At 44.8% G+C, this 22,299-nt stretch overlaps 1 protein-coding gene across 3 annotated transcripts in view; it reads right to left on the reverse strand.

Annotated features, from left to right (window-relative positions):
* Positions 1-5,991: 5,991 nt before the first annotated feature.
* CTNND2 (catenin delta 2) overlaps positions 5,992-22,299 on the reverse strand; it is a 779,068-nt gene continuing 762,760 nt past the window's right edge. For all 3 annotated transcript variants that reach the window (XM_068531918.1, XM_068531937.1, XM_068531926.1), the window contains 3 exons: positions 20,378-20,509; positions 14,971-15,044; positions 5,992-7,743 (listed from right to left, as the gene is read on the reverse strand). In XM_068531918.1, coding sequence (XP_068388019.1) covers positions 7,486-7,743; positions 14,971-15,044; positions 20,378-20,509 — 464 coding nt within the window. In that variant the 3' untranslated portion in view covers positions 5,992-7,485. The remainder of the gene's footprint in view (positions 7,744-14,970; positions 15,045-20,377; positions 20,510-22,299) is intronic.

Below are 22,299 nucleotides of genomic sequence, written 5' to 3' on the forward strand. Positions count from 1 at the left end.
TGTTTCTGGCTTTAAAGATGGTGCCTAGGAATACAGGTGACCTGTAGAAGCTGCAAAGAGCAAAGAAACAGAGTCTCCCCAAAAGTCCCCAAAAGGAACACAACTCTGCCCACCCATCTTGAATTTCTGTCCTCCAGAGATAATAAATTTGTTTTTTAAGCCATTGAATATGTGGTGATTTGTTATAGCAGCTGTACAAAACTAATAGGCTACTGTAATTAATTTACTGTAGGAGCCAGAAGCAACTGTGTAACGTTATTACTGGGTAGAGGGAATATTTGCCTCAACACGCCCATGGTGGGAAACAGTGTTCTACTTCTTTATTTTTCTAAAACAAGACTGTGCCCTAGCTGTCATTTTTATGGCTGCTTTCTCTCCTCTGGGCTTTTGCAGAATCCGAGGCTTAAAGGGTCCAACAAAATGGCCCAGGTTCTCAATCTCTTCCCACTCCAGCTGCTGCTGGCCCTGGTCTGGGTCTGGGTGGGGAGATGGTCCAGGGCGGTCGCCTTGCCCTCCAATTCATGGATTCCTCTTCTGCACCGCTCTGTTCCCCAATGCCTCTCCACGTGCTTCAGCTTGGGGGGCCTTCCCTTCCTCGGTCCTCCACGGAGCTTGCAACCCTGCTGACTGCTCTTTTTCCCACCCCGAGAGTTCCCAGCCCTTACCCCCCTAGGCCCTCTCTCCTCCCAGGGCAGGGCATTGGCTCCTACTCCGACTTGCATGGGTGACAGTTAGCGCTGCCCTCCATCCCTCAGAAAACAGTCTCCTTCACTCGGACCTGCCACCTTAGAAAGCTAGCCACACTTCTGCACAGCACTCTTTTCCTTGTATCTGTTTTCCAAGAAGCTTTGTACCATACCTCTTGCGTGGTAACTTCCATCAATGTTGGTAAATGAGTGAACGTTAATAACCTACGTTTGGACAGCAGTTCACAGTGTCATAAGCAGTCATACGTGGTGTCCTAGAGCTGGCCTGCGTCAGCAGGAATTTGCAAGGTGATGGTTAAATACAGCCATTATTAAGTATCACATTATATAGATTTACAATTAAATGAATTATTTAGAAAATGATGGTAATAAATACTCATAACCCATCACAACCTACTTATTTTACTACATTTTTGCTATTACCTATGCTCTTGAGGTTACCTAAATTATTTATGTTTATTTTATCTGTATCCTGGAAATAATATATTGGTCTGTCACTGAGCGCCACTTTCGATTCTGCATTTGGTGACATCATATTGGTAGCTTAAAATTGGTCATGGTGTGTGTTATTTACAGCACAGAAATTGGCAAATACTGTAAATCGAGGAAATCTCGTGTAAATCTTTTCTTTTCTTTTCTGTCTTTCTTTTCTTTTTTTTTAAGAGTCAGTTGTTAAACATTCACTAGCACATAAGCCCAATCTGATCTTCACAAAAATTGTAAAGTGGAAGCATAACATATATTGTCACACTCACCCCCATTTACTAATAAGGGAAGAGATACCCAAACATCACCTAGCTTATTCAAACAGGGTTTCTGAGTCCTAACTCTGTATTTTCACACACATATATATATATATATAATTATGTATATATGTATACATCTATAAGGAGATTAATCAAGTAATGAATTCTTGAATTTATTTTAATTTTTCTATAAAGTATTACTCCTTAGAAAAATAATGGCAGAAGTATAGGTTAAATTAGGATTGCCAGATAAAATACAAGGTGCCAGTTATATTTGAATTTCAGATAACAATGAAAACAAATTTTAGTGTAAATATGCTCCAAGTATTGTATGGGACATACTTATATTAAAAAAATTATTGGCTATTTCACTGAAATTTAATTTTAACTGGACGCTCTGTACCTTAATTTGCTGAATCTGGTAAGCCTAATTAAATACTCTTTGTTTACATATTAACAAGATGGGAAGATTTCTTGCTATAGTCCTATTAAATTATTAAAAGATATAGCTCTAACTTTCAAACTTTACTAGGGCCAAAATTAATTGCAGAAAAATGCTTATGATTCCCTAGTAACTGGGTTAGCGACTGCTGTCCCAGTGAACTTCCACCCAAAAGGGACTGCCAATCTCCTCTCTGGCTTTTTAGACATCTGTGGAGTAGTCTAAAGCAAAATAGAACCATTAAGAAACCTAGCTTTCCTTGTCCTTTCGTGTCCATTTCATACGGCAGTTCACTAGTCATTTCCTCCTGTCCTAACGGCCATGAGCACATCTGGTGACAGTTCTGTTATCTGTTGTCATCACAGTTTCTTCTTCTTCTTCTTCTTCCTCTTCTTCTTCTTCTTCAAGGTTTATAGTAAATTCTCGGTAAGTAAAGATTCTGCCCTTCAGAATCTTGGGTCTTGAATGAACAGAACATCTGGATGGGATACTTCCCTAATGGAGCCTGTGAAAGGTCTGGGCCGGTGAAGCAGCTGTTGGCAGAGCTGCTGTGATTGGATGGCTGGAGATTGGAAGCCAGAGCCATTCGTCTGTAGCAACGTTTCAATCGCTGTGAATGCTCTGAATCTTCTTTACCTTCATGGGGCCCAGGGACCAGTGTCAGTGAGTGGAAGGTGTGGGGCTGGGAATTGTGGAAACAGAGAAGGCAGTCATGACATCACGTTGATAATTCAGGTGGCGTGTGTTACCAGAAGAGGAAGTGATAAAGGGCGATGTAACTTGGAGACACTCCCATTCAGAAACTATGCATTCCCAAAGACAGTGTGACTCAGAAGGAAGCTGTATCAATCAACGTTCAATAATACATCAGACCTGTTTTACTCCTTAGCTTTTTCAACCCTTTAATCATCTTTCCTTTGCTCTCGTTGGATATAGAGCATGAGCCCATGGAGAGTGTAATTGTTTAAGAACCTAAAATTCCTCTTATACTGATAGTGTATTGAGGCAATAACACAACTTCAGACCCATTCAGTTATGAATCCATAGCATATATTACTGGTAGTTAAAAGAATAAGATAGAAAGATGAGTAGAGAAAGTGTTTACAGAATGCCTTTCTGCTTACCAAAAATTAATAATGGGGTTATTTTTTATAATCTATTTTCCTGACTCTTCAGAAAAGCATATTCCTATTCTGAGGACATGATGATGTGAATATGTAAGTCTTTACCTTGAGATTTTTTTTCATCAGTCCAGCGTTCTGTTACTTCCTAGGAGTAGGCAAGGGAGAGTCTCCAGAATGTGGGTATAAGTGCTTAATGATGGTCCATTTTGGAATATTTTGGGAATTAGATGCTCTTCAAGTGATTTCAGAGGAGAGCCAAATTCTTTCAGTCTCTCTAATCTGCTGTTCTCAGCTTCGGCTTCAAGTTATTCTGGTCCCCTCATGGTTGTTAGATGGCTGCCAGGAACCAGAGTCGCCATTTGCTTCCATGTTTGCATTCAGCTGGAGGGAAACACAAACCCAAGACCCCAAACCTTTCCTTCTGACATAAGGACGTGGATTTTTCTCTCATTTTTGTTAGTTAATATTTGTTTTTTACTTATGATAAAACTCACTGCTTTTGCCATTATTAAGACATATTGGCTACAAGTTAAAGAAACTGAATTTATTAAGGCAAAATGTTATCAGTTTTATGATAGATTGGTAGATTGTATCAGAATGGCAACACCGGTATTTCCAATGCTACAGGCTCTTCCATAATCTTGCCACTACTGCCCCCTCTCCCCCGCCCCCATCAAGAGATGGAGTCTATTTCTGCCCCCTGCCCCCTGGAACTGAGCAATATTTTGCAATTGCATTGAGTAATGGAATGCCTCTTGACTTTCGTGCCTGGTTCTTTCTCTTGGGACATAGACTTTGGGAACCCTGAGATGACATGTCAGAAGTTTGCCCCCCCTGAAGCATCCCTGCTGGCCAGAGCCTGTGGAGGGACCTCATAGGATGTCTGAGGAGCTGCAGCTATTCCTGCCCTCAGCTACTGGAGTTTTCCAGGCCCAGGTGCCAGACATTTAAGTGACTGAGTCGTTAAGTGATTCCAGCTTCCAGACTTTGAGCCTCAGCGGCTGATTCTGAGTGGAGCAGAGCTGATCTGTCCTCAGGGAGCCCAGACCCAACTGCAAATCTCTTGAGTGAAGATACCGTGTCTTCAGAGAGTCAAACCTCACTTCTCAGGGGCACAGCTCTCAGATATAGGGGGACAGTATCAGTCACTGAAGAAGGGCTGAACTAAGAGAAACAAAACAGGCTAAATAAATTTATATACATATATATATATATATATATATATATATATATATATATATATATATATATATATAAACACTGAATTTAGACACTGCTTTTTTTCATAGCAGTTTTCTGTAATGCCTGAGTCTTATCAACAAGAAATGGATTGTCACTGGTTAACCTTAGTTAGCACCGAGTATGATGTGACATCTTGCGTAACCCGCATTCTTATAAACCTGTCTGACATTTTATTGTCTAACTAACGATTGACAATGAGGATTGACGTATTAATTGTGGCATTAAAATTGAATCAATATTAAAAATATGATTTAATATTATTCATAGTGATATAGTTTAAGTGTTCCTTACTTAGGCCCTGGTGATCAAAGCTCTCAAGTGAAAAAAACAATGGGTCCTTTTTCATACATAACGTGTGGATTTCACATCCTATTAAATACATTGGGTGTATGTATGGTCCACCATAAGGATTGAGAGGAAAAAGAAATTTTCTATTTTCTTTTTTTCCCTCTTTTTCTCTGAAAAACACCATTCCCGTCTCAGTAGAAAACCCAAGATCTGGAGGCTCTTGTAGACCCAAGAGGCAGCCACTTAGGGGGACAGGGTCACACTTGGTCACTTCAGTACAATGAAAGCAAAAACAACGCTTCTGGCCACTTTTGGCTTTTGTCCCAGGCACACGTTATAAATAATAAATCACCCATTGATCAACCTTTATTGCCAAGGAGATGGGCTGGCTTTAGGCCACTTCACAGTTCAGATAAAACCTCATCTATCATCTATCATCTATCTATCTATCTATCATCTATCTATCTATCTATGTATCTATCTATCTATCTCATATATCACCATCATCTATATCTATCTCTCTCTCTACCATCTACCTATCATCTATCTACCATCTATCTATCATCTATCTACAATCACCATCTGTCATTTCTCTCTCTCCCTACTTCTTACCTCCGTGTGTGTGAATGTGTGCGCGTGTATGAAAAGGATAAAAGAATCAACTTGAGTAACTATGAACACTTTTAATTGACTTTCTCCTAGCTCTAACTCTGATTCCAGAGGCTTCTGGCTGAATTCGTTCATGTCAGCCTGGTGCAATGTGCTCTTAAAAAAATCACAGGCAGCAGAGACCTCCTTGGTCTCCAAGGGTTGCAAATGTTGGGCTTGCACAGACTCAAAGTCACAGAGGAAATATAAAGCTCCCGCTATGATAAGGACTTTTTGACATGCGTTAACTTCCCCCTGCACAACTCAAGCCAGGGAATGAGTCCTACTGCTTACTTTTGGAAAAGTTAAACCAGCTATTTGGTTATGGACAAATCATGTCTGTGCCGTATCTCTGCCTTGATGAACTTTACTGTTTCGTTCTATGACAGGAATGAAGTGGAAACGCTGTCCTCAGAGCTACATATTTATATCTCTCTCAGGGGCTGGAGCATTCCTGGGAGGGGACCCAGAAATGTGTATTCCTATAGTAAACAGGGCGAGAAGGGCCAACTTGTAAGTAACTGTAGGACAATTCATATGAAAATGCCTGTCTACCACGCTGCTCTAGAAATGAGCTTCTCATTTGCACAAATATGCATGAACAAGAAATCGTTTGGTTGTTGCTGAATTTGGAGAAAGAACCATGAATTTTAGACTTTGAGCTGAATTAAACTACGTAGAGCGAAGGGGAGAAAGTTTTAAAGGAAGATGGCAGCCAATTTCTTTTGTTATTTAATGTTTTATTTTTTCAAGAACAGTTAACATTTACTAGGCACCTATTGGCCTCAGTCACTTGCATCTAAAGAGCAAAGCTAATTTACCCACAGCCCGTGTTCTTTTGAATGGTTAGCCTTACTTCCTAGCTCTGTTAACAACTATTCTACCATTAGCTTCAAGTTCAATTTTAATAATCTAAACCATAATCGTCTACTGCTCCCTGCCACATGAACAAAAAAGTTTGGGGGGAATAAGGCGAGCAGTTTACATTTTCTGTGGCTATTTCAAGTAATTGGCTCCAAAGTGAAATTATTGAGCTGGCCATGGTTTATCATGTTCTGAGGGCATGAAACATGGAAGGAAATGGGCCCGTAGAAAGGGCTGGTATCCAAGAATGTGTGAATGTGTGAAAATCCTATAACTTTACCTCCACTGGCCTAATATCCTGAGTCACTAGATGGTCAGAAGTATAGATAGAGTACAAAAGGAACAGCTGATGTACATTCATACTAAAAACCAAAAACAAAGTTTGCACAAGATGAACAGCAAATGAAATAGCTTCTATCCAAATAAAATCTCACACAGGTCATTTTTATACATACGTGGACACACACCCACACACGCACAGACACACGAGCAAGAATGTGTGTTTGGTAAGATAGGTCCTTGGAAATAGACATTCTTAGCAAATATGGATGACAGATCAATTGTAATTTATTTTCTTTTAACACTGTATCATCATAAAGAAAACTGGTATAAATGAAAAAATCTATTTCAAATATCTACATCTAAAATTTTAGGCAGTGAAAAAGCACTTTGTTGACAAGGAGTGTGGAATGATGGATGTTAATTGTCAGAAACTGCTGAATGCCTTGCTTAGTTGCCACAAACAAATTCACATATCAGAACGAACAATACTGCTAAATATTCCTTTTTTTCCCATTTTTTTTTCTGTTAAAACATACTGCGAGAAAGAAAAGAAAAACTGGAAATCCATACATCTTTCAAAAGTTTGAAATTGAAGCAATATTTAGAACCATAGATGAGGAAACGCCGCAGCATTGGTGTAATATACACAATGCGCTTTTCTTCTTTAATCTGTAATGTACATCAAATACTTTACAACAATGCATTAACAAAGGGCAAGAAACATCTTGCTGTACAGAGGAACCCCAGTGCAACTTGAAGCCTAGAATCACAACGGATGAAGAGAGTAAACAAAGCGTGAGAAGCCGTCCCTCTGAAGTGTGTGAACCACGCGCCTCTGTGCTTACAACCGTCACCCCGACCGCCTTCTGTGCTTTCAGCCACATTCAGTGGAAAGCACTTTTTAGACTCTCCAGCCTGCACTAGAAAGGTGTTGTACAAGGTCAGATTGAGGATCACTTCCTATTGACTTTCAAGTTAACGTTCGATTCATTTAGCTTTCTAAAATAGCTCTTAATGTTTCCTTACTGGTTATCCCAGCCTTCCTATGGAACAGGCTTTAACAAACTAAATTTGCAGGGGAAAAGAAAAATAGCAATGTCTGTGGTCTGCATGCACATGCACTGTTCCCGGTGCCGGCTGCCTCACACCCAGGAGTCGGGGGATGCGGGGTAGTGGCTCGTTTCATAGTTCAGTTCACTGTAGGGACGGGCAGCGGAGTAGAAGTCGACGTAGTTGCCCGTGGACTTGAGTCCCAGGTGCATGTACTCGCTGGCCGGAGGGCGGTGGTGGACCTGGTCCTCGAAGAAGGACTCGTCGTAGTTTCTCGTGGAATTCGGAAACGGCTGGTAGGTCTCGTAGTCTTTTCTGCTGGGCTCCTGTGGGACTGGCTGTGCTGAAACCTGCCCAGAAAAGAAGATCCACCTGGGTTAGCGCGTTTGCCCTTGACCCGTCCTCCCCCGCCGCCGATGCGCTCAACCCTCTCTCAAAGTCAAGGCTCCGAACTCCTCCACGCAGACACCAGCATTGAGCTTCTCCTGATGGACTTTCCTTTTTAAAGTTGGTTCCTGAGTCCATGCGCTATCATTCTAGGTAATCTTTTTTTTTTTTTTTTTAATTATTATTATGGTAAAGTATACATAACATAAAATGGACCATTTTAATCGTTTTGTGTATAATTCAGTGGCATTAAGTACATTCGTCGCCTGTGCCACCGTCACCACTATCCATTTTCATAACTTTTTCATCATCGCAAACAAAAACTCTGCATCCATTAAGCTTAAGTCCCCATCCCCCTCTCTTTTCGCAGCTTGTGGCAACCGCCGTTCTATTTTCCATCTCTATGAACTTCACTAGTCTAGGTACCTCACAGAAGTGGAATAATAGAGTATTTGTCCTTTTGGGTCTGCCTTCTTTCACTTAACATAATGTCCTCAAGGTTTATCCATGTTGTAGCATGTGACAGAATTTCCTTCCTTTTCAAGGCTAAATAATATTCCATTGTATGGAGAGACCACATTTGTTTATCCATTTATCCACTGATGGACACTTGTGTTATTTCCACCCTTTGACTATTGTGAATAACGCTGCTGTGAACATGGGTGCACCAGTATCTGTTTGAGTCCCTGCTTTCAATTTTTGGGGGGTATGTACCAAGAAGTGGACTTGTTGGATCTGATGGTAATTCTATGTTTCACTTTTTGAGAAATTGCCAAAACTGCCATGACAGGTGAACCATTTTACTAGTTAACCTTTTTCAAATTAAAGAGGTATACACTAGACACTACAGAACACAAGTAATTTATATTCATCTTTCCTGCATTTTCTCCATCACGCCTGGGTGCTGTAATCCCAGACAAAGAGAAAGTGAAGATGTACAAGGTCTAATGGTCACTTCGGCATCTTCCTGCCAGCTCGGAGGGCTGCTGTGATCAATACCTCTCTGGAGGATGGAGGCTTCTCGGTAATAGGGCCATTCCATCACACCTGCCTAAATGACCAGGTACCACAGCCTTAGAAGGATACAGAGAAGCAAGTAAGAAGAAGAGGGAATCCACTTCAAATACTCTGTGCTCTGGAGAACCAAACCATTTCCTAACTTGGTTCAATTAAGAATTGATGGGACTCGAGAATAATGTGGGATTATGAAGACTTTGGTTAGGGGAGAGGGGTCTTCAGACTTGTCCCATGTCCCCCGGCCCACCTCAGTGCTCCCCATTTCCATTCCTGTTCTCTGCAGGTTACTGTCTGATGCAGGGGGCCTTCAGGGGCTAAAGGGACCACAGGATTCTTCGGGATACGTGAAGTCTAGAGTTAGTTCCCTCCGCTTGGCTTTAAGGACAGTAAAACAGACAGTGTTCATAGGCTGATAATTAGCATTTATACGTCAGGGCCTAGCTATCCCCTTCCCACTGCCTCTGGGGTCCCTTCCCAAGCATCACGCTCCCAAAGTGAGGATACCCGCAAGGCGTGGGGGAAGGGCCATCCCCACAGCCACTGCATAATGGCATCCACAAAGCTCCTCGAGTGCAATGATTGTGCGGGAGGTCTGGGGGGAACGATGGAACACTCCTCAAGAAGCACAGTTTGATCACCTGCCAGTGGACTCGGTAATTCCCTACTAATTTAACTAAGGTTCAGCATGGAAACATCCTCTAGAAATTGGTCTTAGTTTTAATAGATAATGATTTGTAATTAGCACGTTGTGTGTGAATGAATGCTTCTAATGGCCTGCCCGTAACTCTTCTCTCAAGTAAGCGAAACTCCCTCTTTTATATGTAATTGATTTACATTAGTAATCGACCTGCTCTTCAAAGAAGTGGTGAACTTCATCATAGCTGCCATCCAGGAGGCCTCACACTTCCAGATAGTGGCGGCTGAATGAATGAGGTTTCTGTCTACCTGTGAAAGTCCTCAGAGCGTAAATGTGTGTTAGCCTAAGAGCCTGGGCATGAGGGGGACATTTGGAACTTCAACATCTGCAATTACACATTGCTAAGACCACGTCTACCTGATCACTGGGATAGGCTAAGGTGCCCTTTGCTGGTCTTTGAAGAGCTGAGCGCTACGTGGAACTTCTCCACTCCAACCCGGTGCTGCTACCCAAGCGTGGAGCATACAAAGGATTAGAGTTGGGAGGTTTGGAAAAATTACACAGGGAGGGAACTAGAATTTACTGGTTCTATTTCAGTGGGCCCTATCTTCAACATTTAACAAATTCTTCTTTGTTTACTCTTGTAGATGTATGCATGCATACATATATGGATGCATGTTTATGTCTGTGTATATCTATCCATCCATCCATCCATTTATCCATCTATCATCTACCTATTTATCTATCTAATCTATCTCCTTCTCTCCCTCCACCCTTCCTCTCTCTCAATTTCTCCCTCCCTCCTCCGTTCCTTCCTTCCTTCCTTCCTTCCCTCCTTCCTCCCTTCCTTCCTTCCTTCCCATCCATCCATTTATCCATCCAATTCCCGATTTATAGATGAAGAAACTGAGGTCAGAGAAGATAAGAAACTTGTGCAGGATGCCATGGCTCGTGGTGGGGTGAGGCTGGGATTTGAATGCACACCTGGCTGACTCCAAAGTCCATGTTCTCTCCGAGACAGGAGCACAGTCTCAGTTGAGCCGAGCTGGCTCCACCTCGGGGGGCGGGCAGCCTCACTGAGTTGACTCCAGACCCTGTGATGAGAAGGGGGGCCATGGACAAAGGAAACCAAGACGAGGCCTGACTTCTCTGTGCTGGTCTCGGTAACCAGGGGAGGGGCAGTGCTAGAGCTTGGGAGGTCTTCAGGGGAAGCTACTTACGAGGCTCGTGGCCCTCCTCCACGGTGGCTGCTTCTTTCTTTCTTTCTTTTTTTTTTTTTTTTCTTTTCTGGCACAGCCTGTTTCAAATTTCTTACTGCTGCTATGTTCTCTCTGCTGGTGGACATTTTTGGGTTGAGCACAAGCTTATTTTAGTCTCTTATATCAGGAGTTAACTTCTTCAGTTCGTTTGTATTGTTCATAAGGTCCCATATCAACCCCTTCTCGGGTTGAGTTCTGCAGTTCGGAGAATTTGTGTGAACGAACCACCCAGAACAGCTGATGGTGGCACAGCTGTGTTTGAAGGGATTAAATTTGCTCCCTGGCCCAGTGGTACGGATGTCAGCTGGTGAGATGCATTCACCGCGGAGGTATGTTGGCTGTATTTTGTCATTTACTTTAAGAGACTATCTGACAGTGTTCAAGATGAGGCAGGTGAAATGCTCCCCAATACCAGCCTTCCCCATAGAGGAGCTAAAATAAATGCTTTTTTTTTTTTTTTTTTAACATCACACAGTGTGGACAAGCCAGACTTCTGTAAAGGAGGTGGAATGATGCTCATATGCCACACTGGTGTATTCTGAATCTGAGTCTGTTGTGGTCCCGAGGAGCCCTGGCACATCCAAGGAGCCTGAGGCTGTTGTCTGCTCTGCTTAAGGCAGCGTCCTCTCTGGGAAGGGAAGGTGCCACCAGCTGGCTCACGTGGCCATCACTGGGGTCCATGCTCTCGGTGCTCTGTCCTGTGGATCCTGCCCCCACAAAGCCATCCTTGCTGAAAGCGTTCCTCAGCAGCAGAATGTTTAGTTTAAATTATGAAGGACATGCTCCTTCTCCACCTCCCATCCCAGCACACTGATAGGAGACTTCTTTGTATTCCTCACTGAGTTCGCCCACAAATTGAATGTATTCCTAACGCAAGGGAAATAGCCGCCCACTACAGACCTTCAAAGTCTACTGCGCAGTGAAAGCTGAAGACTCAGGTCGTTACTATACAATGAATGAGGCCGTGGTGAAGATCAGTGCTTCTCAAAGTGTGGTCCCAAGACCAGGAACTCGTTAGGGGCACACATTATTGGGCTCCATCCCAGACCTACTGAATCAGAACATCTGGGGTTGGGGCCCAGTAATCTGTGTTTAACAGTCTTCCAGGGGATCCTGACTCACCCTCAAATTTGAGAACCAGTGGTATACAGGAGGGCACATGGGACAAGGGGACAGAAGAACCAGGCTGGAGCCTTTGCCTCTTCCTAGCTTCTTCAGGTGACTGGGGGCAAACCCTGACCCTCCTTGAATCCCAATTTCCTCAGCTCTGGGGATAATCTTACTTGCCTGCCCACCTGGCAGCCAGACTGAGGAACTCAATATGCCATTTTTATTGCTGTCAGTAATAATCTGTAAACCAGTCAGCAAAACACCAAAACCCTTTGTTTCTAGTTTATGAACAAAAATCCTATTGCCAGCGGGATATGATTAAATATGCTGTTTCTCTTTATAAGTATGGGATGGGCTGATAGAAGCTCAGCAGGGGTTTTGAAGGGTTTGAGTACTTAACTCTTAAAATAATATCTGTGACCCCAAACATAAAACCAAGGATCACAAATCTTATTTCACACTCATGGTTGTTTCTTCTAGGAGTCCTTACGCTCGGAATTCACTGATTCGAAACTGGAGTGGCAGGTAGTCCTGTGGGTTGTGCCCCAGCTGAGAGGCTCCCTGGCTGCTTCTCTGCTGAGTCAGGGGAAGCCCGCCTCCCAGCTCCTGCCCCGGCCCCTCCCTTGCTTGGCCACGCATCCAGGGCTGTTGCCTTATTTTCACATCTCATTGTCTTTTGCCTCGTACCAGAGAGCCCCCTGAAACTAGTTTCCCTCGGTGAATCACTTCTTCTCTAAGATGAATCTCTATCCAGACTCCTCTGCAAAGCTCATGAGGCCCAGCTTTGATACTGAAACTGAATGGACCCCAGCACATCCCTCCCGGTTAAATTTTTCAAGCTGGCCGTTTACTAGCTACGAGGTTGTGAGGTGGCTTTTAGCCCAGAGAAGTTCCAAAAACAAAAGCCATCTGTGATAACCAACCAGGCTCACATGGGCAGAAAATGCAAATCATGGATGCTGTTTACGAGGTCATCTCCAGAACCACCCATCTGGAAGAGGACCAAATGGCCAACTTTTTTGGATGGTTAGGATGGTCTTCCTTTACCGAATTCCCAAGAGGGAAGGCTGTAAGCAAAGTCAAAGTGTATTCTGATAAGAGTCCAAAATAAGTAAAAGCTTTATTATTTTCTCAAGTCAATGGAGTGTCATAATGATTTTCTTGGAAATTTCTTTTTAGGTAAAAAACCACTCTCTTTGGTGGACATTTCAAAAATGTTGCTTGATATTAGAATGGAGTTAACAGTCCAATTGCCCCCTTCCCTCGGCTGGACCAGCTCAGGGAATAATGATGGCACTGAGCTACGGCCACAGGACTCAGCTCTGCTGGGGGCCGGCCTGCAACATCTCCCCTGTGCTGACAAGTGCCTCAGAGCTTGCTCTCCATCCAGACTGAGTTTCAGTACATCCACCTGAGACACCGTGGCCTTGATGTTTCACACCGAGGTTGAGGCGAGTTCATTCTAGGGCCTCCTGGGCAAAAGGCTGCATACAATAGGCTGTGCTCACTCTCTTGGGGCAGGGATGCCATCTTAGTGCATTAATTCCAATTTTCTTAAATGCTCAGAATAGGCTTGGGTGAAAAGAATGTGCCTCTTAGAACCACTGTGGACTGTCCTCTAAATCTAGATTGCAAGCAGTCTGCTGGAACCTACTGAAGCCACACTGTGCGATGCCAAGGACCCCTGGGCCACACCAGGGTGTTTCTTCATTGCCAACAATAGTGGGATTCCCTGGAGATAAAGGCTGATGTAGAACAGGCTGATTCTGATGAGGAGCTTCTCTTGACCTATAGAAGCTGAAGACTGATCTTATGCTCTTGGATGCAAAACCAGGGTCCTATCACATCCTGACAAATATCTTTAAGAGCTGGAGACCACTGGCTCACTGTACCTGATATTTGCTGAAAGAAAAAGCATCGATTTCCATAAATAGAGATGGCATTTCCATTTTCCTTTATGCTTGGGTAGGCATGTTGATCTAGAAATAGTTGGCGGCCACCCCTGGTGACCTCTTGTCTAGAACTCATGCCCCTCTTTATTTATTCACTGACTTCTTTGCTTTTAGCAAAGACCAGAACTGTGTCCTACTCCTTCTTCCCTTAGAAACGGTCTTGCACCAGACATTCTACCTGCTGGAAGGGAGTCCCTTTCCTCTTCAAAGATGCTGCCCTGCTGGGTGGTGAGAACTCATCAAAAACACACATTTCCCTTCCATGTTTACTTTCATCTGGTTACTGTGATCAAGCAAACAGCTTTCAGGTTTATCTTTTCAGTACTATTTTCATGACACATGGCAGGAATCTACAGCATCAGCAGAAGCCAGTTCCGGAAACGATTACCAGTAGCCAAGAGTTATAAAGAATGTCAGTCTTTCTGTGATGACCACCATGGGGAAAGAAAAGGGTGAGGTTATTCATCTATAAAGGAGCAGAGGCGGCACCTTCTTGCTTTTATAGGTCCCCGCAGAACCAGAGAGAAAACGAGCCTGCAACGAATATCTGCTAAATAAAACACACGCACAAACGCAGATGGATTCTTTGAGTATCTACCAGCCAGGGTTCCTCAAACTTCAACATCCACACGAATCACCTAGACACCTTGATAAAATGCAACTCTGATACAGAAGACCCTGAACGGGTTAGGGTTAGGGTTAGGGGCCAGAGAAACATCTCTTCTGTGTTTCTAACAAGCTCCCTTGTTAGAAAGGGATGCCTTTGTTGCTGGTTCCCCCGCTAGCCTGAGCGGCGAGGCATAACACCATGCCTTCTATTCAGTTGTTTACATTGAACTTGATGTGTCTATTTTATTGGTAACTGTCATGTGTAATGAATGCTTTCTTCCGAATAAGAATCGGCTGGGTTACACGTCTAGTAATTAGACAATTTGTCTAGTAACCAGCATCTTAACACTTGCCGTAACTAAGACCTGATGCAGCCAAAAAAAAAAAAAAAAAAAAAGATTGCTCTCAAATCTGAGGCTGCCCTTGTGACTGCCACCACCCACGTGTGTGCTGTGTCCCACGTGGGCGGACAGCAGCGGGGACCATTATTTTCTTTCTCCATTTTTTATGCATGTTAAATAGAAACTAACTTATTTTTTACACTTCCAAGATATTTCACAGGAGTCGAAGGGAGAAACGAACACTAACGTGCTACCTCTCTTTTACCTGGTTATGTTTGATGTCTTCAGCGGGCGCACCATATGAATTCCTATACAAAGTTGAAATTCCAGTATTTTGAGCTGAAAGCAAAAGAGAAACAAAAGTATTAGCACAGAACGCCAGACTTCAAATGAGGAATGATGGTTATCGAGGCCAGTTTTGCCCTGACAAAGCTTGGTGTCTCATGGATCATTCCAGATGGAAGAAATTCGTTAGCCCTGAACACTTCATTTTACATACAGATATTAAGAAAGAAGAACAGTTATTCTGTAAAATCCCCGTTGCACGTCAGCCTCTTGCAATAACATTCAGCTTGCAGACAGGGTCAAGGCAGGTGCAGCAAACAGATGGTCATCTTGCCAGTTCTATGGCCTTGTTTTCTGGTGAAAACTGGCAGATAATAAAAGCTTGTCACCTGCACTGAAGCATGCAGGAATCTGGATTGGCCGCTTAGTTTTTAGCTGGGGAATGACAGGAATGAAATTTCTAACTTGAGCTCACAGAAGTGCTTGATCATCTTTGAGACAGCTCATTTCTCAACGGCCTGAAGGATGGGCGGGAAGCACCACCCGCCTTTGCCCTGTGCATCTGGGCGGCTGCGGCTTCGGAGTCCTGTTCAACACAGAGACGGAAGACTCCCACCCTGTCTTGTGACCAGCCTGTGTTCTAGACAAAAGGAAGGAAGGTCTCCTCTGGTTGCCAGCAGCTTCCAAAGTTCTGGGCAAGATGCTCACTTGCCTGCCTCCTCACCTGGGACCCTTGAGGCTGCTGTCACAGGCCTAGAGGAAGGGCCCAGGGCAAGACTCCCCTCATAGCTGCTAAAAGGTCCTGGTTTAAGAAAGCTCTGGAAAACGTTGTCTGTCGAGTGTCAGCGGGTATCTAAAACACTCTAGATATCAAGAAAAATTTATCTTTTGCTTCCAGTATCTATGGGATCATGAAATAGGATGACACACCATCTATTCTCTCAGAGATACAGGCCACCAAGTCAGTATAATCTATCATTCCACCCATGTTTATTACTAAAAGCACATAATAGCTGTGCAATAAAACTCTTCTTGGGAAATTCTGCTTAGAATGTGAGAGCTAAGAGCCCACTTCCCATTTTAAAGACCACTCTGATAGACTCTCTGGTTGAACGCCCATCACTCCTGTCTCTGCATCACTGCGGAAACCACCGTCCCTCGCCTGGACCACCGCTACGGCATCCTTCTCAACGGCCCGGCTTCCACTCTGCCCAACCTGCTCCTCCATCCACCCTGTTCCCATCACCTGAGCGATCATCATGCTAGACAGACCGGATTATGTCACTCAATGCCCTGCCCGCTGTAATTATGGTAAAAGCTGAGCTCCCATTATGGTCTTTGAGGCTCCGTGTGATCTGGTCCCGGCCTGACTTCCTGCAGAATTTCCTGCTCTTCTTCCCACAGTTCAGGGAGCTGTGCTGGCCCTCCTTCCTGGCTTGAGCATCCAAATTTATTTTGCATCAGGGATGTTGGACTTCCTGATGCTTCTCCCTGGAACTTGCTTGCCCCAGACTCTGGACTACCTCTCCTTGTTGATATTCGGGTTTCAGCTCAAACGTCTCCTCCTTGACCATGTTAGTTAAAGTTACCCTGCCCACCTGGGGCCCTCTATCTCATTACCCCACTTATTTCCGCCATCACACTCAACACCAAGTGCTATTACCTTGTTAGTGAGTTTGTTTCATGTTTACCTTGTGTATTACCTCCCTTCACCTAGGAGATAAGAAGCTCCATGAGGACAGAGATCCGTCTGTCCCGCCACCTTTGTAGGCTGCCCCAGCATCTGGGACAGTGCCTGGCCTTGAGGGATGCTCACAGAGGGAGTGCATTTTTGCTGAGTGAATGAATGATTGACTAAACCTTAGAAAAGTCTGCCTTCAGAGCTATAAGCTGCTGATGGAAAATGTTACTCCAAGGACAAGGTGAAAATTTTTTTCTATTACTCAGAATAAAATGCATTTTTTGTTTTTGGTAGAACGTGCATGTTTATAGCCTTGGCCTCCCTCCCCGTTGTGCTTGTGGCTTCCAAGCTGAAGATGTTTCTCCTGGAAGTTCTTTCCTCCTGCCCTTTGGCACACTTCACCTGTTTAAAGGAGACTGTGTGGCTGACATTGAACTTGTGGCCTCTCTGGATACATGAAGCACATGTCTTCACAGGTGCTCTGCCATGTATGTGTCTGAGCAGAGAGTCAACTCGTAGGGAAATGCCTTTCTTTTTCTTTTATAGGCCCCAATTTCCAACTATATCAATAGATTGAAGATTAGAGCAGCTTTAAAAGGCATAAGAGAGATACTGACAGAAACAGAATCGACCACTGGATGTTAAGGTATTTGGGAAGCTCAGGTGGGAGGGCAAAATCCCCGGGTGAATTTTCAAGTCAGGCTGTGTAGCTGCTGGGATCACACAGCCCTCCTCTGATGCGTGCTTCTGAGCACGTAACGCTCCTAGGGAATCATGACCGCGAGAAATAGCTGTAACAGTGCTGCATGCCTGAATGAACAGCTGCCTTTGGCTTTCTGAGGGCTCCTCAGAGGCAGAGAAACAGTAAGGAGAGAACACATTTTAAGAGACGTCTAAGCTAGAAAATGAATTCAGAGAAGGCGAGTGGAGGGGAAGCCTGGAATATAAACCCAGATGGATCTGCATTTCTGAGAGCTCAGGAGAGGAGATGATGACCCAGGCAAGGAACTGCTTTTCACTTCAAAGCTTTTGCGTGTTGCATTTTGAGGGTGACGTTTCCCATGGTTTTCCCACAGCAAAGGGAATGTTTCCTGTGGGGGAAATGGTATAAGACATCTCCTGATGCCTTAGAAACAAGGAAGACGGCCGTTTTTCAGATGTTTTTTCAATGCACTGAACTTTAAATGCCCGCTGGATTTATTGGTGAATGAGAAAAAGTACTGCTTCGGATATGGAGGTCCCAAGAAATCTGATCTGCCAGTAAACGCTGGAATGATGGACATTTGCTAAAGGGAAGCAGAACAGAGGTTGGCAATTCATCATTTCCATCCCTACATGAAATGTTGATTTCCACCCGGCATGGCTGGGGGGCTACTCACACCATCGTAGACAGGGACAAACACACCCACCAGTCTCACCACCAACACTGCCCCCACCTCCTCCATCACCATCGACATCACTGTGATGCTAATAACTAACTTTTACCCAGTACTTTTTGGCTTAAAGGGAACCTTCTTGTATAAACATATTATTCAATAATGACCTCATGTTCTTCTAGGCTTGCTACATGATTGACAGTGTAGTTTTGAACTGCATTTTTAAGTAAGTTAGAGCAAAGCGTTTAAGCCTCTAAATAAGTTTGAAAAGTTACATATATCTCAGTGCTGCAGTTGTCAAGATCCCTGCCATTTTCTAGGAAGATTAAACATCTAGAAACGTATTAGATTTTATTTTTTATTTTCTGACGTGTGCAGAGCAGGATCATGTATCACTGGAACTACTTCAACACAAACACACCCACAGTGAAAAACCTTCTGAATGATTCTACCGGCCAAGAGAGTTAAAGAGAAAAGATCAACTTAAATAATAACAGTGCAGTCGATTTCACAATTATTCTTGTAATTATAGTCTCACTTTGTTATCCCTGCCTGCTGATGATGTGGCTACCTAGGGCGATAATAATCGAAAAACGAAGGGGTCAGGTGAATTTGGTGTCACCACTGCTCTGGAGTAATCAGTACAAATTAGATTCTCCACTGAATATCTCAACTCTAGGGACTTGGCATTCAGACCCATGAGCTTCTTTGTTCATGCTCATCTACAACAGGGGACAACACTTTTGGGGAAAAAAGAACCAGAGAACGAGAATCAGAAGGTACGTCCTATGTTGGACTTCCCTGGCGGTTCAATGCTTAAGACTCTGCACTTCCAGTGCAGCGGGTGTGGGTTCAATCCCTGGTCGGGGAACTAAGCTCCCACATGCTGCGGGGCACAGCCAAAAAAAAAAAAAAAAGAAGGTATGTCCTACGCCATGCGTTCAGTTCTCCATTCAGGGGACGTGTCAGGCGTGAGGGTGAGGCGTTCCCTGGTGGAGTGTGTACGTGGAGGCAGAGCGCTGAGCTGGGCTGGGTACCACGAGCATCTGTTTATGAGGCTTTCCATTCTGCAGCCGGGGAGAGTTACCATGGAAACCATGGCCTCTGGGGTAAATACAGTTACCACGAGAAAAATTTATCTTAGATGTCCTGGGTCCAAAAGACATGTCAATAAATCATCCCATTTGTCTATTCTGTTTCCCTGCAGGTCTACACCTAAATAATATCAGGGAGACTTACCACACGCTTTTAAGATTCTTCTGAATAAGAGGGTCTCAGTGTCTGTTTAGGATTGCACCCTTGTACTGCAGTTTTATGAATGCCCTAATCTGACCCTGTTCTGTTGAAGCCCCTGTGGTCTGTTTTCAGGAGGGGCCCATCTCCACATCCACGTGGCAAAGAAGAGTGTGGAATCGCTGGTTAGAGATCCTGATGGTCCTGGCAGCTCTGCTTTCAAGGCATAACCCCCGCCGCCCTGCCCCCCCATCAATACCGCCAAATCGTGCTCCTGGATGAGGAGCAAACCGGGGCAGGAGGGAGGTGTGGGGGGAGCCTGGAGGGGACGATGAATGAGGACGTCGAGCCCCACCCCAAGGAGAGTGGTACAGAGTAAGAGGAGAGTTGAGTCAAGGCTGGCCACGAGGCAGGCTGGCCCGGGCGCGCTGGGGGGCAACGGCACTAATTTTGGCCTCCACAGAGTCCCAGCTGATGAGCCAATGGGTGTGACTGGGGGAGTGAAGGACGAAGGGCATGAAAGATCAATGCCTCCCTAGGGAAACTGAGGTCAGTGGTTCTGATGAATCTTCCTGGGAGTTTGTCATGGCCAGAGAGTGGTTTCATGTCAAGAGGGGAAAACGCCCACAGCAGTTCTGTGGGTTTCCCTGAAATCCTCTCTTCCTCTGCTTCTCTCCCATCCTCTCCCCTGCCCTCCCTTCCTTTTCTTATCCTCTTTCTCTTCCCCGTCCTAATGGGCAGAGCTTGGCCCACCATCTTGGGTTATGTCAACGAAGAAGAAATCTATGGTGATCTCGTTCTCTAATTTGAGAAAATATCACGAACTGGGCAAGTGAGAAGGAGAGGGGTAGGGAAAGAAAGACAGAAGAAAAAATTTGTGCAGAGAGCATTTTCTCTTAGCTATTCCAGGCATAAGACGCTCCGTTTTTATACCTCCAGCTTCATCTCAACATGGCCAATCCCTGGGAATCTTCGCTATCAAGCTCTCAAGTCCTGCCGAGCTGCCAAGCACAGCTGAAGCCTGATGTCCCAGCCCTCTGCCCTGTCCCAGGTCCTGTCACCAACTCTGCAGAGGAACCGTGCACAGCCAAGCTCACCTGTCATGGTGTCTTTCCTGGAAGTGTGTTCTCCTTTAGTTCCGTGGTAAGTGGCGTTGCTGCCAGTGGACTCATAGTCTGTTTTCCTTTCTTTGAGGCTGATCATTTCTCGAGGTGAAGCTGGGGCACTTGCTACATAAAGAAATTGGAAGGATGACTTTCTGTGTCTCATTCCACAGCACGTATAGCTTTTCACACAAACAGGTAAAGTCATAAATGCACCTGGCTCAATACAGGTCAGTATGTGTACGTGGACCTGCCGATTTTTATTTTTGTTCCTTTGGTTCTTGTCTTTCCCCCTTCCCTTACTCCATGTCACTTGGTGCTTTAGAGTTAAGGGGACACGCAACTTGGAGGCAGGGAATTAAGGACTATATCCCGGGAGCATCTCCCCTACAGAGACATCCTCGTGGGGATGTGACCTGCTCAAGGACAGTTTCAAGAATGAGATCCGTCTTGGTTGCTTTTTCTTTCTTTTTTCTTTTCCTTTTTTTCCCCTCCCTCCTTTCTTTTCTTCTTCCTTCCTTCCTTTGAAAAAATTAGATGTCTTTCAGAGGAGCGATTACTGATATTGAAGAATCCCTGATGAAATCAGATGAGCTTTTACTTAAACACGTTTCACGCAGAAACGGCCCTAAAGGAAGGCAGAGGATGATGTGGGGGGACCAGTAGAGCCCCACCCACCGAGGTCTTCTCCATCAGCCTGGGGGCTGGGCTGGGGGTGTGGCGTGAGAGCACCTGTCTCCTGATGGGGGTCCTTGCTCCAACTCAAACGCCCCTAACAATCTCCCACACACACCTTGCACCCTGGTCCCTCGCTGCCTGTCGGACCTGGGGACTGAGCCCTGTCAACCGTTTGTGTCTTCATGTCTTCAGTGATGGGCTGTGATTAGAGGATTCCCTTAGGAATTCCACGATTCTTTAACAAACTGGGCCCAGAACAGAGGAAAAGCTGAACTTGGACTTAAGGAAGCAAACAAAAAGAGGTTTAGTTTTCTTTAAAGATAGGATGGATTGCGAGCAACTAAGCCGCCCTGCCAGTGCAGAGATGTGCTGGGAGAAGTGGGGGTCAAGTGTGTGTGCCGGCGCTAAGGCAGCTACCATGCGCCCATCCTATGGGCTGACCTCACATTGGTCTCCATGCTCCTCAGCGAGGCCACTCGCATCCCGAGCTTAGTCAATTGCGTCTCACCCATTCTGGGTGCAGCCGTGCTACTCTTCGGTCCCAGAGCCTTCCCCAGCTTCCATGCCCAAGGGCAGTGCTTCATAAGCTTGTTTAACCTTAAGACTCACCTGAGAACCTGGGGATCACAAACCCGACTCTGGACCTTGTGAATCTGAATTTTCAGTTGGGCCTAGGAATCCAAATTTAGCAAGCATGCCTGGTGAATCTCTGGGGAACTCCGAGTTTTAGGATAAAGCTCATTTTCCTTCACTAGTGTCCAAGCCCCTCCCCAGTCAAGCCTCAGTTTACCTTTCAGCTGTTCGTTCACACCCTCTGCAGGGTCCCCCAGCTCCAGCCCACTGGGCCTGCTTGTTGCCTATCTGAGTCACTTGATTCATTTCACCAAACTTAGTATCTTCTATGTGCAAAGCCCCGTGCTAGACACGGGGGACAAAAACACGAGTCTCAGCACACTTTCTGAAGTTGAGGAGCTCTTCATCGGGTGAGGAAGTGAAACCAGAAGACGGCTCAGTGGATGCCTTAGCCAAGCGCTGGGAAGGTAACAGAGGGGGCCTTTGCCTATCCTTTCCTGAAAGGCCCCCTACCCACCTCTCAGACCTGTCAAATAAAATCGAGGCTCGCTGCTGAGATCTTGAAACCCTCAGAGATTTCCAATCCTAGCTGACCATCAGAATTAGTTACCTAGAATACTTAAAGATACACTGATGCTTGAACATGCCCCCCAGCCAGTTGCACC

This window comes from Eschrichtius robustus, chromosome 2, assembly GCF_028021215.1.
Source record: "Eschrichtius robustus isolate mEscRob2 chromosome 2, mEscRob2.pri, whole genome shotgun sequence".
Classification (NCBI taxonomy): Eukaryota; Metazoa; Chordata; class Mammalia; order Artiodactyla; family Eschrichtiidae; genus Eschrichtius; species Eschrichtius robustus.